The sequence below is a fragment of the Tyto alba genome, unplaced genomic scaffold (assembly GCF_018691265.1).
Source record: "Tyto alba isolate M040663 unplaced genomic scaffold, T.alba_DEE_v4.0 Super-Scaffold_33, whole genome shotgun sequence".
Classification (NCBI taxonomy): domain Eukaryota; kingdom Metazoa; phylum Chordata; class Aves; order Strigiformes; family Tytonidae; genus Tyto; species Tyto alba.
Window position 1 is genome coordinate 16,091,126 of NW_024881308.1, and position 17,207 is coordinate 16,108,332.

General features: G+C 60.3%; 1 protein-coding gene across 1 annotated transcript; it reads left to right on the top strand.

Moving 5' to 3' along the window:
• The first annotated feature begins 11,112 nt into the window (after positions 1-11,112).
• Positions 11,113-16,271, top strand: SOX18 (SRY-box transcription factor 18). Its single transcript, XM_032985506.2, has 2 exons — positions 11,113-11,814; positions 14,450-16,271. The coding sequence occupies exons 1-2, from the start codon at positions 11,415-11,417 to the stop codon at positions 15,298-15,300; spliced, it is 1,251 nt and encodes a 416-aa protein (XP_032841397.2). The 5' UTR covers positions 11,113-11,414; the 3' UTR covers positions 15,301-16,271.
• The last annotated feature ends 936 nt before the right edge of the window (positions 16,272-17,207 follow it).

The following is a 17,207-nucleotide window of genomic DNA, read 5'->3' on the forward strand; positions in this document are numbered from 1 at the left end:
ACCCTCCCCTGAGCTGCCCTGCCCGAGCACGAGGCCCTCGGCATTTCAGTCGTGGGCTGGGGGCTGCGGCAGTCCCTCCGTCACCACCACCACCACGGGGACACGAGGACGGTGCCCGCGCGGTGACTGCACAGACACAGACCTCCCGCTGCCCACCGGCGAGGCAGGGGGTGACATCCAGGCAGCGTTTGGCCTCCTCCACCCACGGCTGGAGCAAAAGCTGCTTCGGCATGGCTGCAGGGAGCTGTGCCGGCGTAGGTTCCCCCTCCGGCAAAGATGCCCATGATTTAAAAGCTATCGGAGCTCCTCGGGCTGGATTCGTGTACCTGAGGGGGGTTGCTGGGTGAACTGGGAGGACTGGGAGGAAGCGTCTGCACGGAGAAAGTCAGCAGGGTGGGCGGCCGCGTTGCAGCAGGCCGGAGGGCGAAGGCAGCATGCTCCCTGCCTCGCTGCCTTCATCACTCCCTTTGAAACCCCCCCCCCCCCCCGGAGACCCCCTTGCCCTGTGCTAACCGCACGGCGAGGCCGAGCAGAGCCAGGTCCCCCAGGGTTTTGTCGTGCCCCCCTGCTCTCCCCGCAGCGATGGGACCACAGATAAGAGCCTCCCCCCCCCCCCCCCCCCCGGCCCCTTATCGCCCCATCAGCGGAGCTTGCAGACGGCTCAGCTGCCCCACCGCCGAGCGCCGAGCCCTGATCTCATCAGCGCGCCGCGCACTTGCAGCTCGAACAATAACCTCCTTCCCTGCCCGACACAATTCCCAGAAATGCACAGCCTCCTGCTAAAACCTCCCTGGGGGAAAACATGCCAGCCGGCCTGTCGGCACCAGCACGGACATCGCTGCCAGCTGCTGGCAAAGGCAGCCTGCTGCAGCCCCCGGCGCGCGAAGGCACCTCTGTGAAAACAAGGGTGTGCTGGGTGGGGTGGAGGGAGCGGAGGGAGAGGCTGAGCCGGAGTCCTTGGGACCATCCTTTAAGCTGGATGTGCTCAGGAAGTCCCTCTCCCTCTGGGTTTTTCGTCACCCCGCCGAGGAGCACACATTGGCAGCCCCACACTCAGCTGCCCCTCACCCTGCCAGCTCCAAACGCCTGCCGGGCACGTGGGGGGCTGCTCATGGGGGCTGAGAGGCAAACCCAAGCCCCGACTGTCCGGGCTGGGAGAGCAGAGATGGGGCTCATGACTCCCCTCGCCCCTGTGAACCCCCAGCCCGGAGAGGCTCTTCTGCATCTCACAGCATCACTGAGCACCTCAGTCTGCTGGAGGTTTTCCTCGGCCCGTTTGAGTAATCGCTGTTGCTGCTTCCAGATGGAATATCTGGACACCCGGGCAGGCACAGCTGGATGCTCGAGGCGGGTATTTACCCTGCCCCAACTGAGCTGGGAGTGGGAGAGGGCCAAACCAGCAGCTGGCACGGCCGTCCTTTCTCCAAGGGCTTCCTCTGGGGCTCGCCAGTCTGTCTGCCCCACAGATGTGTCTTGCCGGGGCCAGATGTGCCATCCGGGGAGGCGCAGCGGCAGAGGCACGGCGGCCCAGCCGGTGCCCAAACACGTGCCTCCTTTTTCCTCCTCTCCAGACCTTGCCGGCCGTGCAGCAGAGGCGCCGAATCCCCCCCCCCCCACTGCACAAAACGCACCGCCGGCCCCCGGCCCGCAGCGCCGGGGAGCAGCACCCGGCCCGCAGCGCCGGGGTGCCAGCGCGAGGGAGGGCCAGCCGCGCGGTGTCCCCGACACGGGGTGCCTCGCTCACAAAAACACATGGGGACATGGGGAAAGGCCGAGGAGGACAGACTCGCCGGCTGCGTTGGGCTTCCTGCCTCCCGGCCGCGGCCACCGCCTGACATCAGCGCTGCCGCCCCGGCCCCGCTCAACCCCTGACACCAGCTGATAAGTTCCTGACCTCTTGCCCGGCTTTCCAGCCTCCCGCAGCCCCCCCCACCGTGGTGTGGGGGCTCTTGTGTTGATTATCCCCCCCCCCCCCCGCCACCATGGCGTGGCAGCTGGGATACCTGCGTCCTCTTCCTCACCACCACGGCGATGCTCCCCGTCACTTCACCATCCACCTCCAAGGGTGCGAGGCGGCACCGTGGCTCAGCCCCACCCGCTGAGCGCCCCTTCCCTGCGAGCCGGGGGGGGGCTGGAATCCTTCCATCTTGCGCTTTGGGTCTTCCATCCCTGAAGCACCCACCCTGTGCCCTCGCCGGTGTCACGGATCAGGGTGCCTGGGTCCCAGGGGCACGGCATCAGCGCCGGGGCAGGCAGAGCCGCGGGCATGTGGTACCCCCCCACGGGCACCGCTTCGGAGGGGCTTCTGCCCTGTGCGGGATGGTGGCCCCATCCCACTCATCCACCCGTACATCCCGGGGTGGGGGGGTGGGGGGGGGGATGTTCTCCAAAAAATCCCCCATTTAGATTGACAGCCACCTGGGAAGGCTGAGGAGGAGGAGGGTGGGGGGTGCGACAGAGGTGTTGGAAGGCCTCTTCCCCCTGCGAAACGCGCGGTTGCGGCACGGCCCCCGAGCACCAGCCCCGGCCGGCGCCGAGACACCGACCTTCTCCCCACCACCCTCGGACCTGCCCAAATGGCAGCAGGGAGTAGGTGCAGCATGTGCCGAACCGCCCGCCTGCCCTGCACACACCGTTCAAATACACAGACTTCGCCATGAGCGGGTGCAGAGGGATCCCGCAAGCCTCGGGTTGTCACTGCAGCAGCCCCCCCCTTTGCCTTGTAGCCCCCCCCTCAGTCGTGTGCAGCCGCGAGTTTTTTTTTTTTATCCCTGGGTGACTTCTCACGAGCCGGCAGAGCGTGACCTCGGGCTGACGCGCTGCAAACCTGCCTCCTGCCCTTGCCCAAACCCGCTGCCATCAGCACTTTGCTGCAGCTGCTTCCAGCGCCGCTCAAAGAGTTTTTCCTTGCAGCCTAAACCACCCCGCACCCCCCACCCCGGCTCCATCCTTCTGGCTCCAGCCCACTGGGGCTGGAAGGTTTCTCCTTCCCGAATACAAATATAACTGTAATCTGTTAAACCCCGCTGTTGATCCCGACTGCATCCTCCTGTCCTGAGCTTTCCTACAGCGCGCCTTTTATACCGGTAATAGCACCAGGCTCCTTCTCCCATCATTGTTGACTCGACAATGAAAACTGTTTGTATTATTGTGTCCCCGAAGCTTTGCCAATAGCACATGTGTCCTGAGCTGATAGCAACAGGCTTTGGCAAGGCTGCGGCTCCATCAGATAAGAGCCTTTAACCTTGTTTCTCCAGCTCAAGCACACCACGGAGGGCCGTTCTGTTGTGAGCCCTTTGCTTATCCTTCCCGAGCGCTTTCAGATCTGAGGAAGGTTGGACAGGCCCAGCCAGAGGGGTTGGTGGAGGTGTTCGGGGTGAGCAGCCTGGGAAACGGCCTCGGCATGGGTGAGAGAAGAGCCCTGGAGGGAGATGGAAAGATAGAACCGCTTTCCCAGGCAATTTAAGGGCTCAATGCGCGGCCGTCCCCTGCCTTCCTCAGGGACCCGCTCCACCCCGCCGTGCTCCACCTTGGCCCGGCTCCCGCGCACAGCAGGAGCAAAGCGGAGGAGAAACGCTGGAACCCGGAGGCCCTCGCACGCTCCCGGCTGGCCCACGAACAAAGCCTTTCCCCTGGAGCCCTTCCCCCCTGCCTCCCTCCTGCCCCCAGCCCCCTGCGCCCCGCCAGCCGCGGGGATCCCCCCTTCAACCCTGGGGGTCCTCGCCATCCTCCTCCTCCCACCCTGCATCCCTGCGCCAAAACCCCCCGCAGCCGCTTGCAGCATCCCCGAGGCCCAGCTCTGCTGCTGGGGGATTTCGCTGCTGTTTTTCCCGAGTTGCTGCACAAAGGATGCTTTGAAATCAGAAAGTGAAGGAAAAGATGCTGTCTATGGCAAGCTTTTAGATCTCATTTTTTGACCAGTTTGGGGGGGGGGGGGACGTGTCACAGTTCTTGGGGGTTTGAGCTGCAAATGCAGCACGTTCATGCTCATTTCCCTTCCCTTACTGTCCCAAACACAGCTCCAAAAAGCAAAAGTTGTTCCTCTGCTTTCAGGGAGAGAAAGCGCTCAGGCCCTTTTCTTTATTCTTAGTTTTATTATTGTAATTATTATGATTGTTCTCTCTCAGGAAAGAAACACTCTGTCAGAATTACCCTGATACATCCTGCCCTTGGCCAGGGAGATTGTTGTCTTTAAAGGGCCTGAAGAGAGCCTGGGTTGCCCCATGCCCTGCACAGCACCTGGGGAAACTGGGGCACAGAGCCATGGCAGCACCCACCCTCCTCTGAGCCAAAACTTCTCTCTTCCACTTGGCTTCGGCGCTGAGGGTTTCCCTGTCTATATGAAGGTGAGGTTGCTCTCAGCAACATCCTCATCCTTCCTGCTGAGCAGGGAGAGCCTTGGTGAATCAGAGAAATGGCCACGAGACCTCCCGGGGCTGCAAGTTTCGGTGAGGGTAGTCACATCCAGGGATGCTGCAAAAGGCTCCCCTTCCTCCAGGGATGCTGCAAAGTGTTCCCCGTCTTCTAGGGATTCTGCAAAGGGCTCCCCTTCCTCCAGGCCTGGCTGGGGTGATGCTCAGAAACCAGGCAACCTCTTCCCCAGGATCCCGTGAGCAAATGGACCAGCGCGTGGAAAAAACGAGCAGAAAGCCCTGGGTTCAGGGGCTGCAGATGAAGCGAAGAGAGGGGAGAGGGGAGCGCGGCGCAGGGAGCAGCCATCTGCCATCTGCAGCAGGCCGGTGAGGTAATGCCTCGCGCTAAGTTAAAACATGTCGGGAGTCACAGCGGCTCTTGAGAACAGCAAACCTTTCCCAGATGGAGACGTCCTGCGTTGCTGCATCAGCCCTCCCGGCGAGGGAGAGGACGGGCGACCCTCCTGCTGCTGCCTGCGGGGCTCGGCGGGTGCAGGGGTGCAGCCAGCCCCCGCCTCTCCCCTGCTCCCCCGCCACTGGAATTTTATTTTAGGGAGCAGAGAGGCAATTAACAAGCTCAGTCCTTGTTGACGAGCTCCTGAGGGCTGAGACACAAAGCAGTGGAGGTGTGATGGCTGTGTTGCCTTCCTTAATTCCTCTCCCCTCCAGCATCCTCACCCGTGACGTAGTATGAGCCCATTTATCCGTGGTACTTCCCGTCGAATGATGCTCGAAGAGCAGGGGATGAGCACGCTCCCACCGTGACGCAGAGGTTGGGAACCCAGAGAGCAGAGCCCTGGCGAGAAAGGTTTCTGCAAAAGGGGGGGGTTCCACTTTTCCTCAGGGGCACGTCATCCTCTGGCAGTCCCCAGCATGGCAGAGCTGCTGCTGTTGGAGAAAAGCAAGGAACACGGTCACTGTGGCCGTGGGTGAGGGTTCGCTGCTCCACGGAGAGGGGCCGTGGTGGAGCTGCACCCGGCCGTGGTGCTCGTGGGCCTACGTGGCTGCAGGGCCAGAGACCGGCAGCCCCGACCCACCTCCCCCCACAAAAAAAACAGGCTCAGAAATCCCCCTAATTACAGTTTTCCTCTCCCCCAGCACCCAAGAGGAGGTCAGGCAGCACGGGGCAGCGAGCCTGGGCATGCAGAAAGAGCAGGATCCCGGTTCTTGGCTGCATCTCCTGCGCAGACACCAGCGAGCAGCATTTTCTGCCAATTCAAGTGATGGAAGCAGCGAATAACCCCGGAGTGCCCAGGCTCTGCGCAGCCCAACTGTCGGCCAGCTGCCTGTTCCTGGGAGGACGCGGTGCCACAGGCAGAGTGCATTTTCTTGCTATAATCGAGAAAAGAAATTGTGCCGATCGGAGCAGCTGAATGGCAGCCAAATCTGCTTCTCGGCGGCTTTTCTACACTCTGTGTTCATGTATTTGGCATGAGTAGCTCTGCATTGAGGTAATTCATTAATGCTGAACCAAAAAATGTGTTTATGGGAGTCTTGGAATAGTTGGTAGAAGTGTAAGACTTTCCTTCCTAAAAGCCTGGGCTCTCTCTGTGATGGGAACTGAGTATGAAAGCAACGACTGCCGCCGCAATCAGCTGCTGGGGAAGCGACTCCAGGCAGCGTGCGTGCCCTGCGCGCTCCGGCACGCTCGGCCCTCCTTGTGCACCGCCCCGTGCCGAAGCTTTTCCCCGGGCGGGAAGCACCGCCGCCGGGATTTGCAGCAGCTTCGCTCAGGCCTGGGACGTGGGGGCTGCACCCCGGGTCTCACGGGGAGCGGGTCAGGGAGCAAACACGGGGTGATGTGGCTGGAAGTGCGGTACCCTGAGCTGGTGGGACCATCACCGGAGAGCCAGGGCTGTGCAAGAAGGGGCTGTGGTGGGGAAAAAGCAAGGGAAGGGGAGGCAGGACGGCCCCGGGGAGGACCAAGGGCTTCGGCCGCCACCGGGGACGTTGCGGCGGCTGTGCCTGTGCGGTGCAAACAGCTTTTTTGGGTTAGCTGTGGGTTTCGCTGCTCACACAATGGGTATTGCTGTTGTCGTTCCAGTTATAATCCCGTATAAACAAGGCCGACCTCTGGTTATTAAAAAGAGCTGAAAAAGAAAAGACGACTTTCTCCGCTTCCTCGGATGTGGTGCCTGACTGCCGGGCTTGGGGGTGATGTCCGAGCCGCGCTCCCGGCTCAGCCCCGCAGCAGGACAGGGTGACAGCCAGCACCCGGGCCAGCACGCTGCCGGGGCGGAGAGCCACTGCGGCCAAGGGCACCTTCCCACTCTTCCCAGTGCCCTTCACTTGTCAGATGGAGCTGGAAGCCAAGAAAAAGAGCAAATGAGCAAAAAACAGCTGAGCCGGCCGTTCCCAGGGCTGGGGCTGATCGCGACTGATGGTTCTCCACTCACGGCCCCGACTCGGGTGGGAAAGAGTCTGGTCCCCAGCTGGGAACACAGGGGACACGTCACCCTCGCGTGGGCACGCGGCTGCTGCCGGGATGCTCCTGACACGGGTGCCGTACCGCATCTGCCGGCGCCCGGCAGGCCCCCGGCCTGCTTGCTCGGCGCTTGCCAGCTCCTCCTGACCCACTGAACTATTTGCCCACGAGGAAACGGGGTGCTGAGCCGGGCCCTGGAAAAAGGGAGGCTCCGGAGAAACACGGAGCCTTTCCCAGCAGATGACTTCAGCCTCCCGGCCCCGAGTCCTTTTGCTCTCCAGGAAGCGCTTTCCTTCGGGAAGCCTTTGTTCCAGCAAAGCTGCAGCGGTCCCGGCCCCGGGGGAGCCCGCGGGACCCACCGGCGCTGGGCCACGTCTCGGGGGGCTGGGGGAGCCGCCGGCCTGGGCAGCCCTACCCGGGTCACCCCATATTGTGTGAGGAACGTCCCCGCTCCCCTCAGTCACCCCTGGTAAAGGGCATCTCATTTGGGATGAAGAATCGGGTGCGGGTGTAGGTCACGTCCGCGCCGCCTGGCTGCATCGCTCCGGGTACCTCTGCAGTGTGGCCTAAAGATAATTATTAGCTATAATTAATAAGAAATCCCTTCCTGTGAAATATCTCCTTCATCCACCACGGCATTGGTGCTTGATTAATTCATCAGCGGCGTGAACCCGTCTAGGAGCCAGGCTGGTCGGTGTGAGCGAGCGAGCGAGGAACCGGGGACAGATCCTGCCCCACTGCTCCCCTCGCGCCTTGCGCCCTCTGCAAAATAATAAAAACCAGTTTTCCTATCACGCTTCAGGGCTTTGCTGCTCCTGTGCTGCGGGGGCCCTGCAGCATCCACCTGCCGCCTCTGTAACCTGGTGGCAAATTTTGGGGCTAAATCCCTTGGATTTGATTGCGTGGCCTCTAAACCAACGTGGGGCTCCTGCCCCCACCCGCAGCCAGCAGCAGCAGAAATAACCATCGGGTTCAGCCAGCAACGCTCACTCTTACCTTCTTGCCATCCCCACCACCCCCGCTTTGAGCCCCCCAAATCCCCCTTGGGGTGGTCCAGGTGGTGCTGAATCTATTTTTAAGCGGGTGGGAGCTCGGCGTCGGACCTGACTGGGAGGAATAACGGGCAGGCAGAGGCACGGGCTGGGGGCGGGGAGGGAAAATGCCTTTGTGCTGGGGAGCGGAGGCTGCCGTCCCCACCACGCTTCCTCTGCTAGGTGTGGTGCTGCGCTGCGCGGGATGCTAGGAAGGGAAACGGGGGGCCGGGGTGGGGGGCAGTGAGCCACCAGCCCAATAAAATGGGGGGGGGGGGGTGTGGAAATAAAAATTATAATAAAAAAATAATGATAAAAAGGAAAAGAAAAAAAATTAAAATATACAACTCCTGAGGTTGTGTGCCAGGCCGGGGTCCAGCTCGCCCGACGCCAGGCCCGGCGAGGAGGGCGCGGGGGGAGGTCACCCGATCTTATCTCTGCCCAGGGATCTCCAACGCTTCCTCCCCGCGCGCCGCCGGGGCTGGGGGGGGCCGCCAGTGCTCCGTGTCGCATCCCCACGTCCCCGGGACAGCGGGGTGAAAGGAAAGGGGGGGGGGAGGGTTGTGTGTCTGTCCGCTCCCCCTGCTAAGGAAAGCTGAGCCAGGCACCGCCGCCGCGCGCCTCAGCCCGCAGCCCCCGCTGGGTGGGGGAGCTTTCGCTGTGGGTGCTGGCTGTGGGACAGGGAGCCAAGGGGTGCAGCGTTGCCCATATTACAGGCAGGCAGCACCGCCCTCTCCCCCCCTCCTGGGGGGGGCTCCAGGCCTTTTTGGGTGCTTTGCACCCAGGCATTTTTGCACCCAGGTGTTTTTGGGTGCTTTGCACGCTGCTCCATCCCCCCTCGCAGCTCTCCTTCCCCTCTCCCCCTGCTTCCCAGCTCTCATCCCCTGCTCCTCCAGCAGCCACGTCCTCCCTTTCCCCCTCCACCACCCTCCTTGGCTCTTCCCCCCTCTCCCCATCCCCACGTTGGGATGCGGCACCCGCAGCAAACGCCCCGCAAGGCAGGTTTTGCAGACACGCTGCGAGCCAAGGTTTGCACCGCACACCCCCTCGGGGGTCGAAGTGCCTGGGATTTGCTCCGCGGGCAGAGGAGGTTCCCAAACTGCCCCAGTGAACCAGGGACAGCAGCACCGCTCCGACAACCCCCCCCCCCTGCCCCTCCCCGTGCCATCCCCACGGGAGGAAAGCACCCCGAGCCCACTGCCATCCTGTGTGGAGGAGGCCCACGCTTGGAGAGGTTGCGCAGGGCAAGCGTGGCAGGCACGAGGCTCTGCATCTGCCTCCCCCCACCCCCTGGCTTTTAGCATTATTTCCAGGGCTGGAAGAAAATCGGAGTTTTCCCTTCTCCCACCCCGCTGCAGCTCATCCCCACCACGTCCCCGATGCCAACTGGTGGCACCAGGTCCGACCCTGGCTCTGGGGCAGCCCTGAGCTCGCCCTGATGCTGCTGGGCCACGCGAGAGGCCGGGGGGGGTGGATGTAGCCGGAGAAAGCGCCGCATGCTCAGCCAAATCCCAGGGAAAAGGCCAGGATCGGTAGCGGGGGAATGTGCCTGGGGGGTGTCCCCAGCGGCTGCCCAGCCCCACTGCCCCGAAAGCTGCTCATTTCACCCCACAAACAGCCACAGGCCCTGGCCTGGGGGCCCCCCAGCACCCACCTTGCTGCTCCTGAGGCTGAGGCAAAGAGCCAAAGCCGCCGGCGGCTCAGGGGCTCGGCTCCGGACGGCGGCACATGGCTGCTCCTCCGGCATGGCGATGCTCCAGCACCATCCTCAGCTGCACAGCCGGGACAGGATGGGGGAGAGCGGCGAGGAGGCTCCTTGCAGCCGTATGGGCTCTCCTGTGGACTGGTGCTGATTTACTCTTGTAAAATATTAATAAGAGGCTGCAGGAATATGAAGGAAATCTAGCCTGAAACCTCTGTCACTCCTGGTTAGCGATTGAAGAATAAGTGAGACAAGATTTTTTTTTTTTTTTTTTTTAAGGCCTTTGTTTTGTTTAGGGTTAACAGCAGACCGGCTTTTTCAAATCACTTCCAGACACACAGAAACCATGGCATGCAATACCCCACCGCTGCGAGGAGGCTGGGAGCTGGGTTCTTGCGCAACCCGGTGCCCCAAGTCTTCCTCACGCCGAGGTTCAGATTTCAGGCTGGGGTCTTGGGCATGTCCGGAGGCAGATACCCAGCACTGAGGCATCTTTCACACAACCTGATTTCGGGGAGGGAGGGTGTCAGGGAGCAGGGTCAGTGTGCAAGCAGATCTCCTTGCTTGCAAACGGGTCCCGCAGAGTTCGTAACTCCTCCGTGCCAAGGGCAGGAAGGACCTTCGGACCACCTAGCCTGGATTTTTGGGACTGCAAACCGCTGCTGGATGGCAGCTGAGCGAGCAGAGTGGTGAGCCGGTGGCAGGGGACACGCCACCGATGGCAGCACGCCCGGGGGTATGTGGCCATGCCCACGGCACGGGTGGTGATGGCACGGCCGGGCCAGCAGCACAGCTCAGGAGAGAGATTTTAGCCGCAGTCACCCAACCACCAGTGAACCCACCATTCCTCAACAGTCCCTAAGGCTGACAGGCTGGAAATGCATTTCTTGTGATGTGAAGAGTGCTTAAAAGCAAGGAGCAGTTTTTTTCCCCCTCCCTTGGCACTGAAATTCCCACCAGAAAATTGCCAGGGGAAGAGGGCTCCCCCCTGCCTTCACCCCAGGGCTGCTCCCAACCCTGGGTGCGGAACACTGACCAAAACACACCCATGAAATAAGTCCTAAGAAAAATAAACTCAAAGCCCCCAGCATCTCTGTCTGACTGCAGACAGGCAGCCTGGCAGGCAAATCTGAACACTTCCCTGCCTGGGTTCAGCGGGGCTGTGGGAGGTGCAGGCAGTTCCCCAGTAGCCAGAAAGGGGGCTGTAGAGAAAAAATAAAAAAATAAAAAAAAAATTAAAAAAAAAGAGAAAAGAAAAGAAAAAGGAAAAAAAAAGGAAAAAAAGGCAGAGAAAAAAATTAGCAACCCTCCTCCTTGGAAGGAAGGGAACTGGGCAGTAGCGTCCACACCGGTCCCAGCCCGGCCCTCCCCGGGTGGCTTTTCCTGCTGGTGCCTGGGGACGCCCCCCTTCCTCCTCCTCCTCACCCTTCTCCTCCTCCTTCTTCTCCTTCTCCTCCTCCTCCTTCTCCACCTCCTCCTCCTCCTCCCCCTCATCTCCTCCTCCTCCTCTCCCTCTCGTCGTCGTCCTCCTCCTCCCCTCGGCCCCGCTGATTGGTCCAGCCCGGCTATATTTTGCCCCTTCCAGCCCAGCATCATCCCAAAAGTTTTTTTTTGGGGGGAAAGGGGGGAAAAAAAAAAAAATAAAAGAGGAAAAAAAAAAAAAAAAAAAAAAAAAGAAAAGGAAAGAAACCCAAACAAAACGAGCCGACCCCAAATCCCCCCGAAGCGGAGGCGAGCGGCGGGGCTGCTGCTCGACGGCTGCTGGACTCGGTGGGACGCGGCGGGACCCGTTTTTCTCTCTCCGGCACCCGGTCGGGTCGGACACAAAGTGCTGTCCAGCTGGAATGAATATATCTGAGTCTAACTACTGCCGAGAGGAGATATCGCAACCCCGGGGCGACTGTTCATGGGTCACCGGCGCCGTGCCGGCCGCTGAGCCCGGGCTCGCCTTCCCGCGCCCCCCGGGAGCCGCCTCCCCCGCCAGCCGCACGCCCAGCCCCGAGCCCGGCTTCGCCTTCGGCCCCGGCCCCGGCGCGGCCCCCGGCGCGGCCCCCAGCCGCACGCCCAGCCCCGAGCCGGGCTATGGATACAGCCCCCCGGCGGGCCGGGCCGAGGGCAAGGCCGGCGAGGATTCCCGCATCCGCCGGCCCATGAACGCCTTCATGGTCTGGGCGAAGGATGAGCGCAAGCGGCTGGCGCAGCAGAACCCCGACCTGCACAACGCCGTGCTCAGCAAGATGCTGGGTGAGCGGGCCGGGCTGCGGGAGGAGGGAGGAGGGCGTGGGGGGGGGGGGTGGTGTGGGGGGTTGTGGGGGGCGTGGGGGGAGGTTAGGGGGGTCCGGGGTGCGGGGCTGGGGGAGTGCGGGCTGCGAGGGTGTAGGGATGCGGGGGTACGGGGCTGAGGAGGCAGGGGTTGCGGGGGTACGGGGCTGGTGGGGGCGCGGGGGTGTGGAGTTAGGGGTGCGGGGTTTGGGGGGAATGGGGCTGGTGGTGCGGGCTGTGGAGTTAGGGGTGTGGGGTGTGGAGTTAGGGGTGCGGGGATGTGGGGGAATGGGGCTGGTGGTGCGGGGTGTGGAGTTGTTAGGGGTGCGGGGTGTGGAGTTAGGGGTGTGGGGTGTGGAGTTAGGGGTGCGGGGATGTGGAGGAATGGGGCTGGTGGTGCGGGGTGTGGAGTTAGGGGTGTGGGGATGCAGGGGTACAGGGCTGGGGGCGCGGGAGTGTGGAGTTAGGGGTGCAGGGGTGTGGGAATATGGAGTTAGGGGTGCGGGGATGTGGGAGAATGGGGCTGGATGTGCGGGGTGTGGAGTTAGGGGTGTGAGGATGCGGGGGTAGGGGGCTGGGGGCGCAGGGGTGTGGAGTTAGGGGTGCGGGGATGCGGGGGTAGGGGGCTGGGGGCGCAGGGGTGTGGAGTTAGGGGTGCGAGGGTGCGGGAATAGGGAGTTAGGGGTGCGGGGATGATGGGGTACGGGGCTGAGGAGGCAGGGATGCGGCGGTACGGGGCTGGGGGCGCAGAGCTGTGGAGTTAGGGGTGCAGGGATGCAGGGATATGGAGTTAGAGTTGAGGGGATGTGGGGGAATGGGGATGGGGGTGAGGGGGTGTGGAGTTAGGGGTGCAGGGATGTGGGGGTACGGGGCTGGGGGTGCTGGGGTGTGGAGTTAGGGGTGCGAGGATGCAGGGATATGGAGTTAGGGGTGCAGGAATGTGGGGGTATGGGGCTGGGAGCACGGGGGTGTGGAGTTAGGGGTGTGGAGATGTGGGGATATGGAGTTAGGGTGCGGGGATGTGGGGGAATGGGGCTGAGGAGGCAGGAATGTGGTGGTACGGGGTGGGGGGATGCAGGCTGCAAGAGCGTAGGGCTGCGGGATGCAGGGGTGCGGAGTTAGGGGTGCAGGGATGTGGGGGGTACGGGGCTGGGAGTGCGGGCTGCAAGAGTGTAGGGCTGCGGGATGTGGGGGTACAGGGCTAGGAGGCAGGGACACAGAGCTACGGGGATGGGGTACGGGACTGCAAGAGTGCAGGGCTGTGGGATACAGGGATATAGAGCTGAGGAGGCAGGGATGCAGGGGTATGGGGCTGCGGGTGTAGGGATAGGTGATCGTGGGGCTGGGGATGTGAACTGCAGGGGTCCAGAGCAGCAGGATGCAGGGATACAGGGCTGGAGATGTGGGATGCAAAGTTATAGGGTTGGGGATGTCAGCTGCAGGGATATGGGGCAGTGGGATGCAGGGATACAGGACTGGGGATGTGAGTGGCAGAGGTACAGGGCAGCAGAATGCAGGGATACGGCTCTGGGGATGTGGGTTGCAGAGGTACAGGGTATTGGGATGCAGGGAGACGGGGCTGGGAGTGTGGGATGAAGAGGTACGGGGCATTGGGATGCGCGCTGCAAGGGTTGTGGGCTGCAGGCTGCAAGGATATGAGGCAGCGGGACGTGGGATGCAAGGACACAGGGCTGTGGTAGCCAGGCTGCAAGGGTAAAGGACTGCAGGATGCAGGCTGCAAGGATATGGGGGTGCAGGAGCTGGGTTACAAGGATGGGGTGCTACGGGATCCAGGGCTGCGGGCTGCAAGGTTAGAGAGCTGCGGGATGCGAGCTGTGGGGATATGGGCTGAAGGGATGCAGGCTGCAAGAATGCAGGGCTGCAGGGACACGGGCTGTGAGGGTGCACGGCTGTGGGATCCTGGGCTGCGGGGTGCAGCGCCACAGGGCTGTGGAATATGGTGCTGGAGGGTGTGGGAATACGGGGCTGTGGGTTGTGGGATGTGAGGGTACAGCACGTATGCAAGGTGCAGGGAAACGGGGCTGCGGGATGCAGAGGTGCAGGGCTGTGGGGGCACACAGCTGCAGGGGATGCAGGATATGGGAAAACAGGGCTGCAGGATGCGGGACACGCGGCTGTCGGACGCGGGATGTGGGAACACGGGAAGCAGGATATGGGCAGACAGAGTTGCAGGATGCGGGACTAAGGGAAGCAGGATACGGCCAGATGGGGCAGCCGGATGCGGAGCCATGGGGCTGCGAGATGGGATTCAGGACACGGGGCTGCAGGGCAGCGGGTGCGGGATTCAGGAAAGCAGGCAGGGCAGGGGGAGGCAGAATCCCCTGCTCTGGCAGAGGGGTTCCCGCGGCCCCTTTCTTTGGGCTTTGAACCCCCAGTTCTCCCGCTGGGCACAGCCCGAGCTTGCTGCTGGGACAACCCTGCTTGGGCTCCCGTTCCCCAGCGCTTCCTTGTGCCAGCACCGGGACCCCGCTCTGGCACCGAACCGTCCGAGGGAGCCCTTCCCACCCCAAGGGCTCCCTCTCCCCGGGTGCCCCCGCACCCCGGCCAGCGCTGGGTGGCCGAGCCGGTGTCACAGAGCTTCGCTTTCCCCTTCCAGGCCAGTCGTGGAAAGCGCTGAGCGCCAGCGACAAGCGTCCCTTCGTGGAAGAGGCAGAGCGGCTGCGAATCCAGCATCTCCAGGATCACCCCAACTACAAGTACCGCCCAAGGAGAAAGAAGCAAGCCAAGAAAATCAAGAGGATGGAACCCAATATCCTCCTGCATAACCTTTCCCAGCCTTGCAGTGACAACTTCAGCATGAGTCACCATGGCGGCAGCCAGCCGGGCCACCCCCAGCCTCCCCCACTTAACCACTTCAGAGAACTCCACTCCATGGGGTCGGATATTGAAAACTATGGCTTGCCAACTCCCGAGATGTCTCCCTTGGATGTCTTGGAACAGACCGAGCCGGCGTTTTTCCCTCCGCACATGCAGGATGACTGCAACATGATGCCCTTTCGCGGCTACCACCACCATCACCAGATGGAGTTTCCCCAGGAGAAGTGCCTGGGGCGGGACGTGGCGGTGCCCTACGCGCAGACCCCCTCGCACTTGGCCGACGCCATGAGGACTCCCCATCCCTCCAGCCTATACTACAACCAGATGTGCTCGGGAACTCAGAACGGGCTTTCCGCCCACCTGGGCCAGCTCTCGCCCCCACCCGAAGCCCACCACATGGAGAGCGTGGATCACTTGAACCAAACCGAGCTCTGGACAGACGTTGACCGCAACGAGTTCGACCAGTATTTGAACATGAGCAGGACTCGTCCCGAAGCCTCGGGCCTCCCTTACCATGTCTCCCTGTCCAAAGTGACTCCTAGAAGCATCTCCTGCGAGGAGAGCAGCTTGATATCCGCCTTGTCCGATGCCAGCAGCGCTGTTTACTATAGCCCCTGCATCACCGGTTAGGTTGGCCCCACTGTCCGATGCTCCCACTGGGAGAGCCCCGGCTCTCCACTAAAAACAAAAAGCCATCCTTCTTTAACCACGAGCTCCATAATATTTAGAGTATCTCATTAAATGCATCGCTTTCTTTTGGGGTTTTTTTGTGTTGGTTTTTGGTTTTTTTTTTTTGGTTGGTTGGTTGGGGTTTTTTTTTAATTTTTTTATGTTTTGTTTTGGTTTGGTTTTGGTTTGTTTTTTTGTTTTTTTTTTTTTTTTTTAGAGAAAAACCATGCTGAACTCACTGATATACCATATAACTATATAACACAGATAGACGCCTTTCCCAAGCACTAGCCTGCCTGCCGCGCTCCCCGCTCCAGCCCTCGGCAGAGCGTAGCTGTAGCTCCCACCAGCTCGAAAGGGCATTTTTAAGCCAATTCCAGTAAATCCTGCCTGAAACAACCACCACCAGGACGAGCCAAAGCGACCTGCCCCCAGTATTTAACCCAAGGGCAGGCGAACTTGCAGGAGGAGGGGAAAAAGAACTTTAAGGAAGACTTTGCCAGGGCCATTAAGGAGTCGGCGCCCTTCAGGGTTGGGCTTTAGGACAGTTTTTACTGTATTCTCAGCAATATATTTTAATTGGGCAACAAAACTATATTTTTACTAAGCATTTTTATATATAAAATGGTATTTAATGTCTTTTGGGGGTTTTTTATTAGACTTTTTAAAAATAAATCGAGGGATATCCATGAGATCTAAAGCATTTATGTAGCAAAGCTGGATTTAAAAAAAAAAAAAAAAAAAAAAAAAAAAGAGGGGGGGGAAAAAAAGGAGATATTTTGTGAAAAGGGAATGACAATGTAAATATTGTGGAACAATTGACTGGAATTTTGTACAAAAGAAAAATATGACTGCAAACACTTTTATTGTCTAGAACTGTATGGAGAGCAAACTGTTTTATACTGGTTAATTATTAAAACATCTTCATATAATTGTTCCCATCTTGTGTGCTTGTTGTGTGAACACATATTTTCCGCAAATACATGTTGTCCCAACCATTTCCAGATTTTTGTATCCGTTGATTAATGTTTTGACAACCTGGCAAATGTATTAATTTCCAGGCTGCCGCCCGCCCGCCCCGTCAGCCGCCTCGGGCTCCGCGAGCGCGGCTCGGCTCGGCGCGGGACGGCGGCTCCGGCAGCGCGATGGGATGGGGTGGGATGGGATGGGATGGGGTGGGATGGGGTGGGGTGGGGTGGGATGGGATGGGATGCTGGCGGCCACCCCACAGCACCGCGCCGTGCCGCCCGGAGATGTGCTCTGCAGGAAAAGCAGCTGTTCTCAGACTAAAATATAATAAAACATGTGATATCCTCCTCCGAAACGAGCCTTGCTGTGGTTATTCCTTTGCCAGCGCACCGGTGCACGGTCCCCACGGCTCACCCTGTTTTCCCATGAAATGCCCCAAAAATAGAGCCTGGCTGCTCCGACGCCTTTACTCCAGTCCTCAGAGCTGGAAGAAACCACCGTGTGCCGGAGCCCTTCCACCCCCCGGCAGCCGGCGGGTCCTGCCGAGCCATCGCCGGGCCGGGCCGGACCCCGCTCGGAGCCACCGATGCTTTGTCAGAGCTTCATCCCCCTCCCGTGAAACCCTTTATGATTTACAGTATATTTTTGTTCAATCTGAAAAGGAGAAATGGCAATCTGTTGCATAAAACCCCGGTGGCATCCGTTCCTTGAACGCTGAGTGATTTAAACCAGGCTGATATCGCCAAAAAAGGCTATTTAAAAAAAAAAAAAAAAATTGAATAGAAGAAGAGTTTTTTTGTTGTTGTTGTTGGCAAAGAATTGCCTTTTAGGGGAAATGGATATTTAACAAATGACATTAATTTTCAAGCTTCTCCTAAATTAAATTCACATTAGTGTTA